This window comes from Sorex fumeus, unplaced genomic scaffold, assembly GCF_029834395.1.
Source record: "Sorex fumeus unplaced genomic scaffold, SorFum_2.1 ptg000098l, whole genome shotgun sequence".
NCBI classification, from domain to species: domain Eukaryota; kingdom Metazoa; phylum Chordata; class Mammalia; order Eulipotyphla; family Soricidae; genus Sorex; species Sorex fumeus.
The window spans coordinates 50,312,445-50,334,324 of record NW_026606155.1 but is presented as its reverse complement, the minus strand read 5'-3'; the positions used below and the strand labels follow the sequence as shown (position 1 = coordinate 50,334,324).

The following is a 21,880-nucleotide window of genomic DNA, read 5'->3' as shown; positions in this document are numbered from 1 at the left end:
TTAGATGTGCATTTCCATCAGGGTTATAGATTATGTGTAGTAAATTTGCATCAGTTAGGAGTTAGTCACCTACAGTGCCATATGTTATCTATGTAAATGAGGATGGCATTGTATCATGGGGTGCTGAATTAGAAACGTTCTTCTCACTACTGAAGTTGTCATTTCATTATTTTTGTCATTTGTATTTGCTCCTTCTTGGCTACTGGGTGTAAACTGAAAAGGTAAAGTGCAGATGCAGTGAAGTAAGAAAGAAGGAAAAATGAATATTTCTATCACAGAATTAAATCTGTTCATCTATCTACCGCTATGTGAATATTTCTGTCATATATTAGATACATTTACTTTTCTTATACCAATTTCTTAACTGGGTTTAGTTTATTGTGTATTGTGTATTTTTACTCAGTAAACAACACAAACTTGCTAATTCATAATTTTGTTCTATTAGTTTTCAGCTTATGATTTCATCCCATCTCCAAAATTAAAGCCTTCTCCAGGTCAATCATCGGTCAATGATGATTTATGTTTTAGCAGAAAAAGAGTATCAAGAAATTTATTTCAGAATAGTCGAGATTTTAATCCAGATTCTCTTCCTGTATGTGCCTCTGGTAAGTAAAAGATATAGGTACTTTATATACTGAACCAAGTTAAGAATTTCTCTTAGCTTAATGGTTTATTCAGAGTCTCATAAAATTTATAACTAGACAGTTCAGTTTCACTTTTTTCTTATAGGTTAAATTCTTTTCAAAGATTTGATAAGAGTGGTTACTTTAACATAATTGTTGCAGAAGACCATAGAAATGTTTCTCACTTTTAAATAATTTAAGGCAGTATTTACTTAATCATTCATATTTATTAAGTATCTTACATGTCCATGTAATTTTCTAAATACTGAATATTATATATCCATTAGCAAAAGAAGGAAAATGGGCCAGAGAAAAGCTCTGTGAGCAGAATGCATGCTTTGCATGTGGAGCATTTAGGCAGTACCACATGTTCTCCTGAGTACTCAGTCAGGGGTAACCCCTGAGCATCACTAAGTATGGCCAAAAGTGATGGGGGGAAGGGCGGAATGGAAGAGGGAAAACTTTTATGGATTTTACATTTCAGTTGGGGAGAAGCAGTCATTAAATAATGTTAGTCAGAGTATGTCAAACGTGGTATATACTATGCATAAAAGTAAAACAGAAGAGGAATTGAAAAGAAAACTCACTGTTTTAAATTATGTGGAAAAGTCCCTAATCACAAGGAAATATTTGCAGCAAAATTTCTAGATAACAACATAGTTCTAGGAAGAGCAAATTGTCAGTGCAGATTATGGGACACATAGAAAAATCTCAGAGACGAGTATGACTGGATTGAAATGAATAAATGCATAAAGGAAAGCAGACATAGACTATTAAATGAATGTTGTCTATTATTCTAAGTGAGAAGCATTTTTTAAATTAATAAAGAAAAGGGTGGAGTGATAAGACAGTGGGGGTGGGTTGCTGAAGAGAGAGAGAGAGAGAGAGAGAGAGAGAGAGAGAGAGAGAGAGAGAGAGTCAAGCTCCAAGAATTTTTGCCTAGAGAATCTAGACAGTTCTTCTATTATATGAGTCACAGAAAGTAGATATTAAAGTAATTCAGAGCACGTCGTCATTGTAACAGGTCATATTAGTTAGAAAAGGTGTTAAAGTGAACATAGCATTTACTTATTTTGGAGTGCATATGATAGAGTTATAGGGAATATATGAAGAGAACAAAAGTTTATATTAGGAATTGAGATATCCTGGGAGGTGGGTAAAAGCAAATTTTTGTTTTAGATGGCCAAAGATAAATTATAATATGGGAACATCTTAAGTACTAGACTAAAAAAAATTGAACTTTTTTTTTTTTTTACATTTTGGGTAGGGCGTGATAGCACAGTGGTAGGGCATTTGCCTTGCACGTGGCCAACCGGGACAACCCAGGTTAGATTCCTCTGCTCCTCTCGGAGAGCCCGGCAAGCTACCAAGAGTATTTCGCCCTCACGGCAAAGCCTGACAATCTACCACTGACGTATTTAATATGCCAAACACAGTAACAACAAGTCTCACAATGGAGACGTTACTGGTGCCCACTCAAGCAAATTGATGAACAACGGGAGGACAGTGACAGTGAATAAATGGGGTACCTTATTTTTTTCATGCTTATTTTTATGTCCAGGGAGAACTTTGACCAGGCACAGGAGGAGGCTAGGGATCTAGGAAACATGAATGTCTAGGTAGCACTGTAGCACTGTCACCCCATTGTTCATCTATTGCCTTGTGGGCTGGATACTCTTGGTAGCTTGCTGGAAAGAGCTTGTGGGGCTTGAACCCCAGTTGGCCGTGTACAAGGTAAACGCCCTTCTGCTGTTGAAAACTGTATGAATGCCGTATTTATTTTAGGAAAGGAAGTAAAAGAGTTCCATACTAAAAGTTTTTTGGCTATGGTATGGGAAGAAGGAAATGCGGGTCTGAAGAAGCATTCCATGGCGACAGAAGGAATATGTAAGAATGTGGACTTTAGGGGCTGGAGTGAAAGTACAGTGGTAGGAAATTTGTCTTGCATGTGGCCTTTCTGAGCCCACCAGGAGTGACCCCTGTGTGCAGAGCCAGGATTTAGCCCTGAGCACTACCTGGTATGGCCCAGTGACAAAAAATGAAAATAAGAATATGTACCTTTATGCATATTTTGTCAACTTACTTATGTGTCTTCTTTAATAGTTTGCCATGTCATTTAACTCCTATCAGAAACTTTATCCTGTTCTTGCCTGCCTTACTCTACATATACGCCTGTACTTATTCCTATGTATGATACGAACATTTGTGCAATTAGAGATAATCATAAGTTAAAGTTATTTTTCACTTTTGCTTTTCTCCTACCTTCAATAGGCACTACTGGAACTCATCAGACAAATCTTGCTGGGAAATGTGGGCAACACGGATTTTCACAGTTATCTGGTAAAACTGGCAGTGTGGATTCTGACTTACAGTTCCTGGGAACAACAAATAGTCATCAAGATAAAGGTTAAGATTCCAAATCTATCTGGATTCAAATGATTTATAAATCTAATTAGTATGTTACTTTGTGTAATTTTACTTGTGAAATAGAAAAGTTATTTTAAAAAAATAACAGCTTGGCAGTTTTTGTAATTATTATCCAAAATTATTAGATTTGGTAATCTTTGTATAAATTTAACTGATTAAAATTTGAGTACTTAGAAATTCATGGTAGAAATAAGTTTTATTTTTGTTTCTTTTTCTTTTTTTAAGAATTATTCTAGCTTATTTCTTCAAATGAAATCAAACTTTAATTATAATAAATTTAATGTTACTAAATTTAATTCAAGATGCTATAAAACTGGTGTAGATTAAAAGCAGTAAAATGTGAATGGTTTTAGAGGGTGACACTTTAGCATGAGTAGTCAGGTAAAGCCTCTCTTAGGGCGTGATACTTAAACTTTCCCTTAAAGAACCATCGATTTGTTGGAGAAAAAAAAAACTAGACAGAGCTATCAGCAAATGCAAAATACCTGAGATAAAAATGTACTTCAGTTGTTCAGAGAATAAAAACAAAATTCAGAATGATTGAAGACATATTATTGAAATAAAATGGAATGTGTCCCCAGGGATGCCTGTAGGTTTTGTAAGGGATTTTTCAACATTTAATGCCAAGTAATTGAAAATAGCTTTAATTGTAAAGACTGTGTTGGGGCCAGAGTGATATTACAAGGTAGAGCACTTACCTTGCACGTGGGTGGTCTGGGTTCAATCTCAGGCACCACATACATATGGTTCCCAGAACCTCACCAGGACTGAAACTTGAGTGCAGAGCCTGGAGTAAGCCCTGAATACCACTAGGTATAACCCCCAAATAAAATAAAGAGTCTTGTGGTAGTACGAAACAGTTACTTTCCATAAATGTTTTTCATTTTAAGACTAACAACAATTATTTATAGTTTTTTGTTAGGAACTGTAACTTCCTATTATTTTAAGAGAACAAAAGGGAGGTTTGAGGTCAGCTGTCAGTCCTAGGAATTTGTATTTGAAGGGGTTCATTAAATTTTCTTTTATGGTCTTTAATACCTTCCCCCATCTCCAACTATTGTTTATAAGTAAGAACAGATAAAATATTTATTATATGTGTTTTGATCTTTTGTATGTGCCTTTATCAAAGATTGATGGAAACGTGATAATTATTTGAAGTTTAAGTAGCACTTCACTTCACTTAACTTAATGTTTCTGCTGTTCTTTCCTCCACCCCAAACAGAGGGACATGACTCCATTAAGTTCTTCTGTGTGGTATTATTTCCAATAAAATAGTCCATATTTCCCTTTTTTTAAATTTTCTTTTTCTTTTTTCTTTTCTTTTTTTTGGCCATTCCAGGCTGTGCTCACAGGTTACTTACAGTGTGGTGCTTGGGGGTTGCTTTTTTTGGTGCTTAGGTATGTGTTGCCAGGAACACCTGAATGTAAAATGTGTTTATTAGTTCTTTGAGCTGGCTTCCTAGCCACTATTCATTTTTATTTAATTATCTAAATTTTTACTGGATATCTTTGGACTTGGGCCTCGAACCTGGCACCCTTTATGGTCCCTTGAACTTGCCAGGGATGATCCCTGAGCACCACTGTGTGGGGGCCAAACCCCTCTTCTCCCTAGCCCTCCCGTCCCCCCTCAAAAAAAAAAGAGAAGATGTTCAATTTATAAAAGATAAGAGGACTTGAAATTTGAATGAATTCAATTATTTATAAATAATAGAATTTCAGAACTACTAAGTATTAGTTAATTTTCTGTATTAATAAATGGGGTAGGGCTGGAGCGATAGCACAGTGGTAGGGCATTTGCCTTGCATGCAGCCAACATGGCCGACCCGAGTTCGATTCTTCCGCCCCTCTCGGAGAGCCCGGCAAGCTACCGAGAGTATCTCGCCCGCATGGCAGAGCCTGGCAAGCTACCCATAATGTATTCGATATGCCAAACACAGTAACAACAAGTCTCATGATGGAGACGTTACTGGGCCCGCTTGAGCAAATCGATGAACAATGGGAGGACTGTGACGTGACGTGATCTTTGGGACTCATAAATCTCAAGAAGCAGAGATTTATCTGTGTTGCTGAGCCTGTTCTGATTTAGAATGTTGTGGAGGAATTTCATTACCCTTGAAGACTTCTTAGCTCTGTTTAATCAGGTCTTTGTCAAGTCTCTGATTTATCTCTAACTTCTGGGAATAACTATTAGAGCAACTACTAAAGGGATAGTGTGTTCTTTAAAGTTAGAATTTTGAGTCTGGAGAGATAGTATAGTAGGTAAGGTGCTTGCCTTGTATACAACTGACCCAGGTTTATCCCTGGCATCCCATATGGTCCCCTGAGTCAGGCCAGGAGTAATAATACCTGAGTGCAAAGCCAGGAGTAACTTCTGAGTACTGCCAGGTATGCCCCCCCCCAAACAAAAACAAAAGCAAAAAAAACTAACTCTTGATAAAGTTAGAATTCAACTTAATAGTAGATTATACGTCAAAAATTCTTTCAGGACTACCATCATCTTAACTACCAGTTTTCATGATTTGTTTTGATCAGACCTAAGAACAGATACTAGATCCAGACCATATAGAATTCTCATTCCAATTTAATTAAATTAATATTTATTTTTTGGAGACCACATACCTAGAAGTAATCAAGGATCACCAGAGCCATACCGAATGATGCTGCAAGGACCATATGGTACTGGTGATCAAACGAATAAAAGCATATTCTCCACCCTTTGATCCATATCCCCAGCCACTCATTTAAAAATACTGTGAATCACAACAGTTTTGAAAATTGATATATTTTTTCATTCCATTGACTTTTTAATATATGTATATATAAATATCATTGTGCCTAAAAATACTCTGATTACCCAATTTAATTTATTTATTTTTCATTGCTGGGAATCAAACTAAGGGGCTTACACTTGCATGTGGGCACTTGCCTTGCACAAGGCCGACCTGAGTTGTATTTCCAGCATCCCATATTGTTCCCAGAACACTGTCAGAAATAATTCCTGAGTGAAAATTCAGGGGTAATTCCTGAGCGTTGCTGGATTTGACCCCAGAACAAAACAAAAAAAAAACAACAAAAAGAGAAAGTTTGAATTTTATTTTATTTTCAGGAATGGAGCCTCCTCAAGTGGTACCCAGGAGACCCGAGAGCCCTCCCAGTGATTCTCAGCTAACAGGGCAGTGGTTCAACTCAATGACTTAAGGCTGAGATGCTTCTCAGGCTCTGTGATCCTGGGGTTCTCTAAGACTGTGTGCGCCCTAATTGCTATACTCTTTCCTAACCTCAGATTTTATTTTTAGAAATGCTAATTTAAACAGCATTTCAAGTGCTTTTTTCAGAGCAGTGTCTAAGACATCAAAATAGAAAGTAAAACATGAAAGAACAACACTAGACAAGTAAAGAAAACAGATACAAAAATGTTGATGTATTCCTACTAATGTATTCTTTGTGTGTGTGTGTGTGTGTGTGTGTGTGTGTGTGTGTGTGTGTGTGTGTGTGTGTGTCACACCCGGCAATGCACAGGGGTTATTCCTGGCTTTGCACTCAGGAATTACTCCTGGTGGTGCTCAGGGGACCATATGGGATGCTGGGAATAGAACCCAGGTCGGCTGCATGCAAGGCAAATGCCGTACCCACTGTACTGTCACTCCATCCCCTAACCTATAAAATACTGATAAATATTGCATACTGGGGGAGAGGGAAATAGTTCCCAAAGATTGGGTACATTTCTTGTATTACATAAGACCGTGAGTTTGCTCCCTAGCTCTGTATGACTCCTCATCTAACCCAGCATCCGTGGGTGTGCGCCCCCAAAGTTACAATTTTTAAAATTGATTTTATTTAGTTTAGGTAACATGGTTACAATAGTATTAAATATTTATGGTATTGATATGGTCAGAATAGTCAGCGTATTTATTTATGCTTTTTGGCTAGACCTGGCAGTGTTTAGGGATCACTCCTGTGGGTGCTTAGGGGACCATATGTGGTACCAGAGATCGAACCCAGGTCAGCCATGTAAATAGCCAGCAGCTTACATGTTCTACTTGTCCACCAGCCCCTGCCAAAATAATCCTTTAGATCAAAATGGAAATAAACTCATCAGGTAATCTTATAATAAAATCATTGTAATGCAGTGATAGACAAGTAGATTTCTGGAACCTAGTTTTATGTTTTTGTTTTATGCTTCAATTTTGGGGCCACACTCAGCTGTGCTCAGGGCTTACTCCTAACTGCACTCTGGGCTGACTCCTGGCATGCTTGGGGGACCATGTGGTGTCCAGGGGTTGAACCTGGGTTAGCCAAATGCAAGGCATGTTCCCTACTCTCTACTATCTCTCCATCCCATTGAACCTATTTTAAAAAAATAACTAGGGGGGCAAGTTAAGGAATTTGTTTGGGCTGAGATTGAATTTGAGCCTAAATTAGACCTAGATTGAATCCCCAGCACTCAGTATGGTTGCCGAACATCACCAGGAATGACTCTTGAGCACCATAAGGCATGCTCCTCTTTGAAAATAAACATAAATAGAAGATGGGCTGAAAACCTGAGTATGTAAAGAAAAAATTGCTCTAGGAAGTATTATATAAATAACATAATCTCTTTTGCTTTGTTGCAGTATATACCAGCCTAAGTTTTGGCAATAAAACACAACAAACATTTGGTAGTCAAGCAGAACGTACTTCATACTCTGGTCCAAATCCAGGGACAGGAGCCTTCATCCTCCCATCCTATCCTCTCTCATCACCTCGAACTAGTCCAAAGCACACATCTCTTAATATATCTCCAAAGAAGTCTCAAGATAATTCTGTCAATTTCTCAAATTCCTGGCCTCTTAAAAATTTTGAAGGATTATCTAAGCCAACTGCACAGAAAAAACTTGTCAGCCCAAAATCATCTGATCCTACAGGTAGAAAAGATACTTTGTTCAATTTTGTATGTACCAATTATTATGGAGTTGAGGTTGCTAGATTTTGTAAAAGCTAGTAAGTTACATTTTATTTCTATGAATTAGTAAATGATATAGGAAAATATTTGATAGTATTAATAGATCAAATGTGTAATATTAAGGTTAGCTGAAAGTTATTTTGTCACTTTTGAGAAATATAGACTTTACAAGTTGCAGTATAAGGGGCCTAATGGAATAGTACAGTGGGGAAGACCCTTGCCTTGCATGCCTATATACCAGTTTAATCCCTGGCACTGTATATCATCCCTTGAGTACCATCAGGAGTGATCTATGAGCATAAAGCCAGGAATAAGCCCTGGGGCATGCCCCCCCCAAAAAAAATTACAAAAACTAAGTGACACATCTATTTATGCTTTGAAATGGTCATGAGGGATGGAGAGATAGTATAGTAAGTAAGGTGATTGCCTTGAAAACAGCCAACTTGAATTTGATCCCCAGCGTCCTTGATGGTCCTCTGAGCCTTAGGAATAATCCTTTAGCTCAGAACCAGGAATAAGTCCTATGACCAGGTAAAATTGCCTCCCCCACTCCCCTATAAAAAGGGACATGAATAACCTTAGAGCATATGAACAAATTTTAGTTTTACAAATATAAAATGGTATTCATTGTCATTCAAGTTGTAAAGTTTCTTTTTTAATTTACTTGATAGTTATTCAGTGTTTGGTATGTTAAAATTATTTGAAGCAGTTCTATTTTTATAACTTAAAATATTTTTAACAATAGTTGTCTCTAAAATTAAAAGGGGCTTTAAGCATTTCTCTGGCAGGCCATAGGCCTTTATACTGCCTGTGGTGCCTTCACATGTGCAAGATGATTCTTGACTTCCACTATTTGTGATCCCTGGTAAAAAGGGCCTGGAAGATGTTTTAGTGACTTATAAAGTGTCTAAGGACACTTGAGGACATTAGCCACGCATGTGACTAGGTGATCTTGATCTGGATTACTACGGGGGTGGGGGTGCGGGGGGCCCAGGGAGAAAGAAAAATTCTGATATTCCACACATTTTGTAGAGGTTTTTCTATTCAGTCTCTAAAGTAAGACTTTCTACCGTAAACTTACCACAGTACTAATATTTGTTCTCCCCATGTTCTCTTCCTGTATTACTTCATTGAATGAAATAGTCATTCAGAGGTTGCTTATACAATTAAATAAGTCCAAAATGTAAACCTTCTACCTTATTATGAACGTTAGTATACATTACTATAAGGTCAGTTTATTGCATAATCAATTTTATTTCCCTTTTATACTGAAACTTCTTCATTCTCTTCTATTTTTGTTTTGACTTATCAAAGCCGATAATGTATTGAAAGCTGATATTTTAATTTGTTCTCCCCATGTTCTCTTCCTGTATTACTTCATTGAATGAAGTAGTCATTCAAAGGTTGCTTATACAATTAAATAAGTCCAAAATGTAAACCTTCTAACTTATTATGAACATTAGTATACAAAGATTGTCTACAGAATTAATGGTAATATGTATGAAGATAGAAATTTGATTTGGCACATGATATTTTTGTTTTATTTGGGGATGAATTTTGATGGTTCATTTTGTTATTTTGTTAGGGGATACTAATTAATACTTCTATATAATTTTAAGTAGTAATTTTTATTTCTCAAACAGATAATAGGCTTTTTGTTTAAGAATACTATATTCCTAGTGTGATTTTAATTTCCACTTTTATGACATTGTTTTTTGAAATGTGTTTATGAAGGAGAAAATTCTCAAGAAAAACCTGCAATTCAGCTTACACCTGCTTTGATGAGATCGCCATCTTCCCGTCGAGGACTAAATGGGACCAAGCCAGTCCCTCCCATACCCAGGGGAATCAGCCTTTTACCTGATAAAGCTGATTTAAGCACAGTAGGACCCAAAAAGAAAGAGCCTGATATAATTTGGAAGAGTGAAAAAGATAGCCTTAAAATTGATCTTTCAGAATTAAACATCAGGGATAAAGATTTGGATCAAGAAGAGGTTAGTTTTAAAATAATTTTGTTAATTTTTATAATTTTAAAAAGCAATTTTAAATGCTTGTATTTTTTAAATGTTTGTTTGTTTTTGTAAAGTAATTGTTACCTGAGAAAAAAAATCAAGTACTTTTAAGTTCATAAGGTATTTTCATACTTCAATAATGTCTTATGTTCATTATAGAAACTGAAACTACAGTGAACAGTTTCTTTGAGGAACAAAATTTATCACTACTTAATTTGTACTTCAAGTTCTAGAATTTCTTCTGTACATATACTATTTCTTTTTTAATTAAAGTACAAATAACATAGTAATACAGCTATCCAATAACCCTATCTAATAGTTGATCTTTATTTCCTGTTTTATGAATAATGAATATAACACAGTTTTCTCCCCAATATTGTTTCTGTTCTTCTTTCACACAAACCTTTAACTTGTGTTTTATGTAGTTTTGTTCTTTTATATTTATTACTAACATTTTCCGCACGGAAGAGCCTGGCAAACTACCCGTGATGTATTCGATATGCCAAACACAGTAACAACAAAGTCTCCAATGGAGATGTTACTGGGCCCGCTTGAGAAAATCGATGAACAACTGGAGGACAGCGACAGTGACTAACATTTTTTATTAATTTATTGTATATTTATTAAATTAATTTTTATTTTTCCTCATCTTTAACAACTACAAAATGTGCTTCATGCATACGTGAAAGTTTATATTTATGAAATTGGGATTTTACTGAATGCTCAATATTTGAATCCTAAGTCACTCTGCTTATAATATGAAAGTATATTGTCAATATAACTCTATATATGCTAGTTATTTCAGAGAAGAAACATGACATCTGACCATAGGTTTAGCACTATTTCTGTGGATACTTCCTCTTTATTATTTCAGTTTGCTTTGTGTCAGCTTAAAATTGTGTTCCATTTATTTATTTATTTATTTTGACTGCACCTGGGATGCTCAGGGATTACTCCTGGCTCTGTATTCAGGAATCACTCCTGGCAGTGCAAGGGAGACTGGGATATGGGATGCCGAGGATCCAACCGGGGTGAGCTGAGTGCAAGGCAAATACCCTGTCTGCTGTGCTATTGCTCCAGCCCCTCTTTTCTGTTTCTTTTTATCTCCACTTTTTTTTTTTTTTTGCAAGGAAAGGTGGGTGGGAATTTCTGGGTCACACCCAGTGGTCAAGACCTGCTAACTCCTGGCTCTGCACTTAGGAGTCAACTTATGGGATGCATGACCTACCGACTGTACTATCTCTCCAGACCCTCTCCATCTGATTTTTATACCCAGTATCCTTGTTTTCACTTCTTAAGGAAAGTGTTAGTTCTTGAAGGGCTTCTTCATTTTCCTAAATCTTATTAATCCTCTGCCAGTTGCGTTACTACTGGAATTTATCTTAAATTTTATTTATTGGGAGCTAGAAAGTTAAAACAGATACTAAAATGCTTATGTTGCCTTCAGCCCACCCCAGCTCTGGCACCAATACCACACAGTCCCTTGAGCATCATTGGAAGCAACCCTTGAACACAGAGCTGGGAGTAGATCCCAGAAATCTCCAGATGCTTCCTAAACCTTGTTCCCCAAAATTTTACTTATATTTCCTCTGTGAGATTGAGTCTGTTTGCTTTCCATGGAGTTTTTTATTTCATCTGTGATTTTTAATCCAATATTTCTATTTGGAATTTTGGTTTATAGTTTCAATCTCTTTTGTAAGGATTCTTTCTGCCCCTGCACTTCATTTAATGTTTGCACTAACATGCGCTTAATATATTTAATGGATTGTTTTCAGAAAGTTATTTTAAATGCACTGTTTAGTAGGCCTTCCATTTCCATATTGTTAAGATTGATTTCTGAGAAATTTTTTCATCCTATTCTGACTTTAGCCTTTTATGCTCTCCTTAGTGGGGATATGTACTGTTTTCCTTTAGAAGGTACTATGATTTGAAGTTTTTGGTGTGAAGATCTTCATTGTTTTTCAGAATGTTGGATGTGCTGAGAAAAGAGGGGTTGCTACATCCCAGGTTTCTTTCAATTACTATCATAGGTGGGGAGAAGGAACTTGGGTATGAAATTCATCACTGTCTCCTGTTGATTGAATTATTATATATTACTCATTTTGCCTAGTTCTGGAACAATATGAAAAATAACTTGGGGTTCTTTCTTGTTTAGGTTAGAAACCAGTTGGCTGTTCATTGTAAAAAACTGAGTGATAACTATATTTTTATATTATGTACTTATATGTAACATTTATCATTAGTTCTGGATTGGAGCTTGTCATGGAATTTAAAATATAAGGGTAACCTTTACCAATACTTATTTTGTAAAGTTGTTTTTATTTTCTTCTTAGATGCAAAGTTCTCTAAGGTCCCTTCGTAATAGTGCTGCTAAGAAAAGAGCAAAACTGAGTGGCAGTACTTCTGATCTTGAAAGCCCTGACTCTGCAATTAAGCTTGATTTAACTGTGGACTCCCCCTCTCGATCTTCCTCTCCAAACATCAGCTCTTACAGTGAAAGTGGTGTTTACAGCCAAGAATCATTAACTTCTTCTCTGTCTACAACTCCCCAGGGGAAGAGGATAATGTATGTTATTTTTTGACATAGTTAATGGATGATAATCTGTAAGTTCTAACCTGAAACTCAGTATCACATTTGAGGTTTTTTCCTTTGGCCTTTTCCCTAGTTTAAAATAGCACATTAAAAAAAATGTTAAAACAATTTATAGCTTTAAAATATGTTGAATTATATTTATTTTCTTATTTTTATTTTGGGGCTATATCTGGTGGTGCTCAAAGGCTTCTCCCAGCTCTGTCCAGGTGTTGCTTCTGGTTATACTCAGGGACCATTTGGTCAGGGAATTGAACCCAGGACTCCCACATACAAAGTGTATGCTTATTTTGTTGTGTTGTGTCTCCAGTCTATACTGCAACAATGCTATAGACTTACAGTGTCAGGAAAGCACATACAAAAAGTAGCATTTGCCAAATTCTCTCTTTGTGTGTGTGTATGTCTGCCACATCTGGCAATGCTCCAGACTTACTCCTGACCCTGAATTCAGGAATAATTCCTCCTACGGTTCAGGGACTATATGGGGTACTGATGATTGATCCCAGGGCGACTGTATGCAAATTAAATGCCCTATTCACTGTACTATCTCCCTGGCCCCAAAACTCTTTGAACTTATTTAGAAATAGTTGTGTTTTTATATGAAGTTGAAATTGTATCATTGGGGGCTGGAGCAGTACTATAGCAGATAGAACATTTGCCTTGCATGCAGCTTACCTGGGTTCAATCCCTAGCACCCCATCTGGTCCCCTGAGCACCAGTGAGTTGGGGGGGGGGACACAAACAAATACAAAAACTTATATAATTAGGGATAATTTAGCTTAGTTTTAGTTTGGACTTTTCATGTGTAATTCAGAGAATCTCACTTTTTGTTGATTTTTTTTTTTTTATAAATAAGAATTGATCATGTGTCTAATTGGAAATTCAAAAAGTGAACCAGGGAAGCCATAGTTTTTCATACTTATTGCTGCTTTATTTCTCCAAGTGTAGTGGGTTAATAAAATATACAGTGTTTGATGTAATTTTGTTGAATAGCCCTAATTCATAAACATGTATTGAAATTATCTTATTCCATTGTAGGTCTGACGTATTTCCAACATTTGGATCAAAACCTTGTCCACCTAGACTTTCTTCTGCAAAAAATAAAAGTTCTTCTGTAACTGAACAAAGTCCCAATGCAGGTACAATTTTATAATCACTTTACAAACATTTCCTTTTTTTTTAAATAAAAAAATAAGATATTTCAAATGATATAAATAAAATAATGAATTCAGTATTTTAGAATATTTATAATTACCAGTTAGGACTATACACCTTTAATATTACTTAACAGATCATTTTCACAAGAATAAATGTTTACTCTTAGGGAAAAAAAATCTTTGTCTAAGTAACATTTACTCTTTAACTCTCTCCTACTCATAGACATTTTGATTTAGTTTACGTGGAATATATTTTGGTCATCTGAATTAGAGAAAATTATCTATTTCATTTTAATATACCAGGATAGTTTGGAAACCCTGGACATCATGGAAAGCATTCTAGGGGACTAGAGCAATAATACAGTGGGTAGGGCATTTGCCTTGCATGCGGCCGACCTGGGTTCGATTCCCAGCATCCCATATGGTCCCCTGAGCACTGCCAGGAGTAATTCCTGAGTGCAAAAGCCAGGAGTAACCCCTGTGCATTGCCAGGTGTGACCCAGAAAGCAAACAAACAGACAAAACCCCAACAATTTGGAGACCAGAGAGAGAACACAGCCTCTAAGATGCCTGCCTTTCACCTATCTGACCCCAGTTCGATCCCCGACATCTCATATGGTCCCCCCAGTACCACCAGGATGATTCCTGAGTGCAGAGACAGGAGTAACTACTGAGTATTACCTGATGTGGCCCCAAAATACAAAACTAAAACAAAGGCAATTTCATTTTAAGACTGGAAGTTCTACTGGTAATTAAGTTAATGCGTATTTTTTATTAATAATTTTGTTAACCTGGAATTTTAGATTGATAGCCTTTCTGCTCAATAAATAGATTTATTACCAAAATAAAATACATAGGGGATTATGGTTTCCCGGACCTGCTAGGAATGATCCCTATGAGCAGAGCCAGGATGAGAAAGCTATAAGCACTGGGTGTGGTGCTCAAACAAGGCAGTATGTGGACTGATTGTCAAGAATTTTAATTTCTTCCTCCTAAATATGCATATTTTTATTTTTAATTTAATTTTTTTGGTGGAACCTGGTGTTCCTTGTATTTGCTCCAGGTGGTCCCTGTGGGGCTCCAGCATGTGTGCGTGGGCTCCAGCCTTGGAGCTACCTCCCTCACCTTAGTCTCCTTTTTTACCATTTTCTATATCTTTGTACTTGCTTTTACTGTCTGTTCTGGATAAAAATCTAGAATCTGCACTATATCCTGTATTAGAAACAGCTCAATTGCTTTCTCTGAGAAGCCTTTCCCTATTAACAAACAAAATTGATTATTACCTCTGGTGATACTAATGCACTTTGCATTGATATCTTTATAGGAGTGTTATAATTATTTTACTTACGTTTATTTTTTTTCTTACTTGCTTTTTCTTTTTTTTGTGGGGATAGATCCAGTTCTGGTTTGCTATGAAGTGTAATGTGAAAGCAATATAGCAGGAAAGAGAAAAATATGGTTAGCAGAGCTCTATGCTGGCTCTGAATTGCCAGACTGAGAGATGAGAATTTAACTCAAGCTGAAGAGAAGAGAAAGGGATCCCCGGGGGCTTCCAGGAATGCCTCAGGGAATGGCCTCAGCACTCTTCAGTAGTCCTTCTGGGAACCTGTGTTTTACTCCCAGTGATTCTGAAAGGAAGATACAGAGAACACATTCTGAGTTTGTAGAGTAAAATGACCTTTTTGGGCTGTGACAAAGTACCCAAAATAGAGCTTTAGGAGAGAGGGAGCTTTGGGCAAGATCTCAATTCTCCAGTCCCCCTTGATCACAGCTGCTGTACTAGTTGTCAGTAGGTGAGCAGGAGCATAAGACCAGTATCTGTAGGTTTGCATAGGAGGAGCTGCCACTGCTCTCAGTATTACATGTTGCAAGGTTGGAGAGAGAGAGAGAAAGAAAAGTAAACTTTAGTCAGAGGCTGAATTCAGGCAGAGCACTAATACAGCAAGTAGGGAACTTACCTTGCTCGCAGCCAACCTGGGTTCTATCCCTGATTTATTAGGTCTCCTAGCATCACTAGAAGTAATTTCTGAGTGCAGAGCAAGGAGTAACCCCTGAGCATGCTGGGATTGGCCCCCAAACAAAACCAAAAACAACAACAACAACAAAAAACCACAACAGAAAAGAGAAACTGAATTTGCCACTTTACCTTGGTGGATAATGAGGACAGGATAAATGTAGCAGGTTCTTGTCTTCAAGTAATCAAAGTTGAAAGTAAGGAACCTGAGAGCAAAATGAATGAATTCAGCAAAAGACTTTATTTAGGGAAACAGAAAGGAAAGGAGAGTAAGGCAGAGAAGCTCCCAGATTATAAGAAGGGTCTCCCAGAGCAGGGTACCCTATTTTACTTTTCTGGATTCATATTCAAGGATTCAAAATATTGTTCCTCAGAGATAGCTTTCCTTCAGTCACCTACTCAAATGCCTAAGCTGGTTTTCGTGAACACAAACTCAATCGTGTATCTGCTATATTGCCTTCCACAAAATTTGTGCTCAGTAAGGAAATAGTCTGCTGTAAACAATAGAAGAGTGTTTGCTGTGTTATCTGACAGACCTTGCATTTGGAATTCCAGTTTGATATTTATTAACTCTACTCATGCTCTGTGCAAAGAACTGCTTTGAAATTCAGTTCCTTTACCTAATAACGTAAACCTTAAGACTGGTAAATGTTGAGGTATATAAAACATATAAAAAGACCTGATGCATAATGTCTTTATTCCCCTAAGGGAACGATTAAAATTATTTAATCTTTTTCTTGGATGATCATTCTAATAAATTATAAATGTACATTGTTAATACATGTTTGAGAAATATTTTTTTGTTAAATTATATTCAGTCTATATAGAATCCTCATTTGTGAAAATATCATTGAAATGGAAAAAATAATAGACTTAGGGCCAGAACAGTAGTAGTGCAGGTAGGGCATTTGCCTTGCATGCAGTTGAACCGGGTTTAGATCCCCTTCATGGGGATCTCTGAGTTCAGAGCCAGAGGTAAACAATGAGCACTGTCATGTATTGCCCCTAAACTTTTTTTTTTAAAGAGATATTTAGAAAACCTAGGTTTGACTTCATCCTAGTTGTGTGACCTTGTATGTCATTTAAATTTAGTGGAATGTTTTATACTAATACATTTTTCTACATGCAGGAGTCAACTTGACTACTATTCAGTGTTTCTCAAACTTCCTTAATCCTAAGAATCAAACGTAGAACATATGGATTGTTTGGCCTTTACTCCTAACTAATGAATCAGTTTTCAAATTTAGAAATTTATATTTTTAACAGATAAATTAGATTATAATTCACTATGAGATATTTTTGTTATATTTAAGAGGCTATCACAGTGTTAAGATGTTTGGGGGGCTGGAGTGATAGTACATTTGCCTTGCACGTGGCCAACCCAGGTATGATTCCCAGCATCCCATATGGTCCCCCGAGCACCGCCAGGATTAATTCCTGAGTGCAGAGCCAGGAGTAACCCCTGCGCATTGCTGGGTGTGACCCAAAAAGGTAAAAAAAAGGTGTTAATAGTTAGGATTTTCTCAAGTTGGGTTTACATTTTTTGCTGTAGAACAGAATTTGTTTTGTTTTCAGTAAGTGATTTACTCACACCAGTTTATCCTTATTTAATTGCTAAAGCATGAAAATAAAGATGTTGAGGATAAGACTAATGTTATAAACCCAAATTTGTCTTTATAATAGTATTTCCAACAAAGAATACTTTTGTACTCCACCATCACAATTCCATCACAGCACAATTCAGCACATTGTGCTAATCTTTTGAATGATGTCATTGCAACTTTTCCCTATAGAATTAGTTACGATCAAAAGCTTTTCCTCCAAAGCCTTATGAGGCAAAGCGCTAAGTTTTACGAGCTTTACCTATCTTTATGAGGCTTTATTTATGAACTAATTATAAAAACAAAATTTAGATTTCCACATTACTTTCAGACAACCTTTATTATTTAATATTAGGTTATTTTGTTTTTAAAAACTTAGTGCACTTTCATGTGTGCGGAGAGTAGTCTCAGCATGGTGGTGGCTGGTCCTGGAGGTCTTTGGCTGCCAGAGCCCTGGTCGGGGTGGGGAGGAAAGCTCAACCCGCTCCCCTCCAGGAGGCCCGGGCGAGGATAGCCAGGAGCGGGGGCAGGAGACTGCACTGTTCTCTTCTGGGAGCTGGTTTTTATAGTCTCTGTGTCTTGGCCGCTGATGGGATTACACGGCGCCAGGGGGCCAGTTGTTGGGTGTGACCCCCGCCTACTAGAATTTGGAGGATCTGGGTGGAGGATGCTCGGCCCAAATCCGAGTAGGTTTGGAGATCTGGGCCCTGGAACCTGCGTGACTTTGTCCCTCTGCCAGTAACTTCATGTGTGCGGAGAGTAGTCTCAGCATGGTGGTGGCTGGTCCTGGAGGTCTTTGGCTGCCGGAGCCTTGGTCGGGGTGGGGAGGAAAGCTCAACCTGCTCCCCTCCAAGGGGCCCGGGCGAGGATAGCCAGGTGCGGGGGCACATGAAGGTACACATGAAGGTACTGGCAGAGGGACAAAGCCACGCGGGTTCCGGGGCCGAGATCTCCAAACCTACTTGGATTTGGGCCGAGCATCCTCCACCCAGATCCTCCAAATTCCAGTAGGTGGGGGTCACACCCACCAACTGGCCCCCTGGCGCTGTGTAATCCCATCAACGGCCAAGACTCAGAGACTATAAAAACCAGCTCCCGGAACCGAATGCGAATGCGAATGCGGCCGCGGCATCTTATTGTGTCATCTTATTATCTCATTCCTACTTTGGACAAACTGGCAGGCTACCGAACGTAGCCTGCCCACACGGCAGAGTCTGGCAAACTCCCCATGGCGTACCCAATATGCCAAATACCAGTAACAATGATGGGTCTCATTCTCCTAAAGAGCCTTGAATATAATCTCAGGGCTAGGATGAAGGAGATGTTACTGGGGCCTGCTCGAGGCAATTGACGAATAACAGGATGATTTGTGATTTGTGATTTGAGTGTACTTTATCGTAATCCTCTTTAACCCAATTGTCAGCAGTCCGCTCCTCTACCTATTTTTAAAGACAAATTATATTTCAAACTATTAATGATTTACATAGGTGCTATATAAAGTTTGCTGGTGATTCAAATATACATCCACTAGAATTTTTCATTTAGTTGATATTTTGTGGTTTTAAACACCCTATATTTAGGATAATCAGTTTGAAAATTCAAATGTAAATTAACTTTTGTTTTTTTGTTGAATGGATACCTACATTTGAATTTTTATATGTTCTGTTACCTCCCTTTTAAAAAAAATGACTTAGTATTAGTATCTGGCAGCTATTTTATTTAATATGTAAAATGTGTTTGTCATAAAGCAAAATTAAATATTCTGGTTCTTGATACTCTGATTTAATTTCATCAATTTTTACTTCTAAAATTTTATGATACAGTTTTTCTTTAAGGTTTTGATACACTTTACTTTTTAAAATAACATTTGAGTATTTACAATATACTATGCATAATGTACAACTCTTTATATATATTTCCTTTACTTAGTCCCCACATTAGTTCTAAAAGAGGGACTGCTCTTATCTGTACTTTTAAGTGCTTAGCCTTTAAGTGACAGCGTTCTGAATTAGATAGCCAGGAAACATGGTTCTATATTCTGAGCTCTATAATAGCTATACAGTTTACTGCCTCACTAGCCAGGCCAATGTATACCCATTACACAGAGAGGAAAAAAGACTTGTAGAATCTTAAACTCTCCTAATATACAATTTAGATTCTAATTTTTTTTGACTCAAAGTTTAAAGTGTTATTTGCCATAAAATACTTGTCATTTTAAGGATATATATTACCTTATCATTCAAACATAAATTTTGTAATTAATTTAAATATTTTAATATAAGCTTATAATAAACATTTTTATCTACTAGGAAAGGTAAAATGCATTAAAGTGTTTTTATTATAATCTTTTAAGTTAAAAATTTTAGTATTGTATTACTGACCTTTTAAAAACATTAGAAGGACTTAGAGGAGAGCTATGTACCTATCTACAATATCACTATCTAAATCGTTCAAGTAAATACTTTTATGTATTTATTTTTTTAGGGATCACAACATCCAGTGTAAGCATAATCGGTCAACGAATGAACTATGGGTTTGGATGTGGTCATTTGGAAAATGATAGGTCACATGACATTTCAGCTAGTGTTTCAAAAATACAAAATAAGGAACACCCAAGACATTTTAAACATACAAAAGGTTAGTAAATATCCTGGCAATTACTTTTTAAGGTTAGCTATCTCTAAACTAGAATCCTCTCTAAACATTAACTGAGATGTCTCACTTTTGAGGTTTTTCAATTCTTTGTGTTAATGTATTGTTTCTAAAATAATTTTGTTGAATAGAGCAGCTTTAGATTTATGTATTGGTTTATAACTGTTCTTAAAAAGCCACTGTAGGAAAGTAAATAGCCATAGAGTTTGTTAAAACTAGAAATCCCTTCTTACCCCAGGATACACATACACTTACCACTTTCATGGGGTAGAGAAACAATGTTAGTAAATGACTCCTCTTAGCCTACTTAGGCTGTAACCATGGAGTAAAACTGTATAAGCGGAAATTTAATTTCCCTGTGGTAGAACCCGAAAAGACTTTATCACATGAGTCATTAACAATTTATTAACTAAAACAAGCAAACAAAACCCCAACTTATTAATAAGTTGTATATCTGTGGTAGCTGTTTCTTTTTTTTTTCATAGAGATCTTATTACAACATTTAAAACTCTCCCACAGACTTAAGAGAAAGTGATTTTGTTTGGGGAACATATCTGGCTTTGCTCTGGGATTACTCCTGGCTCTGTGCTCAGGGATCACTCCTGCTGTGCTCAGGGGATGTATTGGATTCTGGGGATCGAACATGGGTCAGCCACATGCAAGGCAAGGACCCTACCCAGCATATTAACTCTTTGCCCAGAAAGTGATTTTTTAAAATTTGGTTGCTTTGGGGCCATATCGTGGTATTCAGGATCATGAGTGGTGCTGGATAAACATGTGGTACTGGGAAACAAACTTGGAGCTTTTGTGTGAAAAGCATGTGCTCCAACCTTTTGCACCATCTCCCCAGCTCCAGTGATTTTGAAGAACATAAATATTTAAATAAAATAATTATAATCGGGCCAGAGTGATAGCATAGCAAGTAGGGTGTTTGCCTTGCACATGGCTGACCCAGGTTCGATTTCTACGCCCTTCTTGGAGAGCTCGGTAAGCTACCGAGAGTATTCTGCCCGCACAGCAAAGCCTGGCAAGCTACCCGTGATGTATTAGAAATGCCAAAAACAGTAACAACAAGTCTCACAATGGAAACGTTACTGGTGCCCACTTGAGCAAATTGATGAACAACAGGAGGACAGTGCTGCAGAATTATAATCACCATGCGTAAGCATTATAATCTACCAGCAAGTGTAAGAAGCTATCAGTTTCTGTGTGTAGCAATTATAATTGTGCTAAGATCAACTTCTGTGATTTCTTATCATCTTAGGCCACATGTATATAGGTTTATTTCATAAGTATATGTACATATAGTTTATGTACATATCATATATCACTGTCACTGTCCTCCCATTGTTCATTGATTTGCTCCAGTGGGCCCAGTAACATTGTGAGACTTGTTACTGTGCTTGGCATATCGAATACATCACAGGTAGCTTGCCAGGCTTTGCCTTGCGGGCGAGATACTCTGAGAGGGGCGGAGGAATCGAACCTGGGTCAGCCATGTTGGCTGCATGCAAGGCAAAAGCCTTACCCGCTGTGCTATCGCTCCAGCCCATATCATATATATACATATAAAATATATACATATATTTATTAAATAAACCATATTAAGAGAGGACTTGGTTAGAAACATAGTCCTTTTTGTTTGTTTTTGAGCTACATACCTGGTGATATCCCAGGGTTATTCGTGGCTCTGCACTCAGAAATCCCTCCTGTCGCTGCTCAGGGAACCATTTGAGATGCCAGGGATCTAACCTGGGTCAGCTGCATGCAAGGCAAGTGCCTTACCTGCTGTACTATCTCTCTGGCCACTTGAAACATAGTCCTTTTTTTAAATTAAAAAAAAAATGATCTATGAAGTAATT

At 37.2% G+C, this 21,880-nt stretch overlaps 1 protein-coding gene across 3 annotated transcripts in view; it reads left to right on the top strand.

Annotated features, from left to right (window-relative positions):
• Nucleotides 1-21,880, top strand: part of TOGARAM1 (TOG array regulator of axonemal microtubules 1) — a 62,912-nt gene that overhangs the window by 7,060 nt on the left and 33,972 nt on the right. For 2 of the 3 annotated variants that reach the window (XM_056133646.1, XM_056133645.1), the window contains exons 2-7: nucleotides 446-605; nucleotides 2,895-3,029; nucleotides 7,664-7,954; nucleotides 9,727-9,986; nucleotides 12,338-12,570; nucleotides 13,633-13,733. In XM_056133646.1, coding sequence (XP_055989621.1) covers nucleotides 446-605; nucleotides 2,895-3,029; nucleotides 7,664-7,954; nucleotides 9,727-9,986; nucleotides 12,338-12,570; nucleotides 13,633-13,733 — 1,180 coding nt within the window. Of the gene's footprint in view, nucleotides 1-445; nucleotides 606-2,894; nucleotides 3,030-7,663; nucleotides 7,955-9,726; nucleotides 9,987-12,337; nucleotides 12,571-13,632; nucleotides 13,734-19,850; nucleotides 20,004-21,880 lie in introns of all 3 variants that reach the window. The other variant, XM_056133644.1, reaches the window with a different exon arrangement.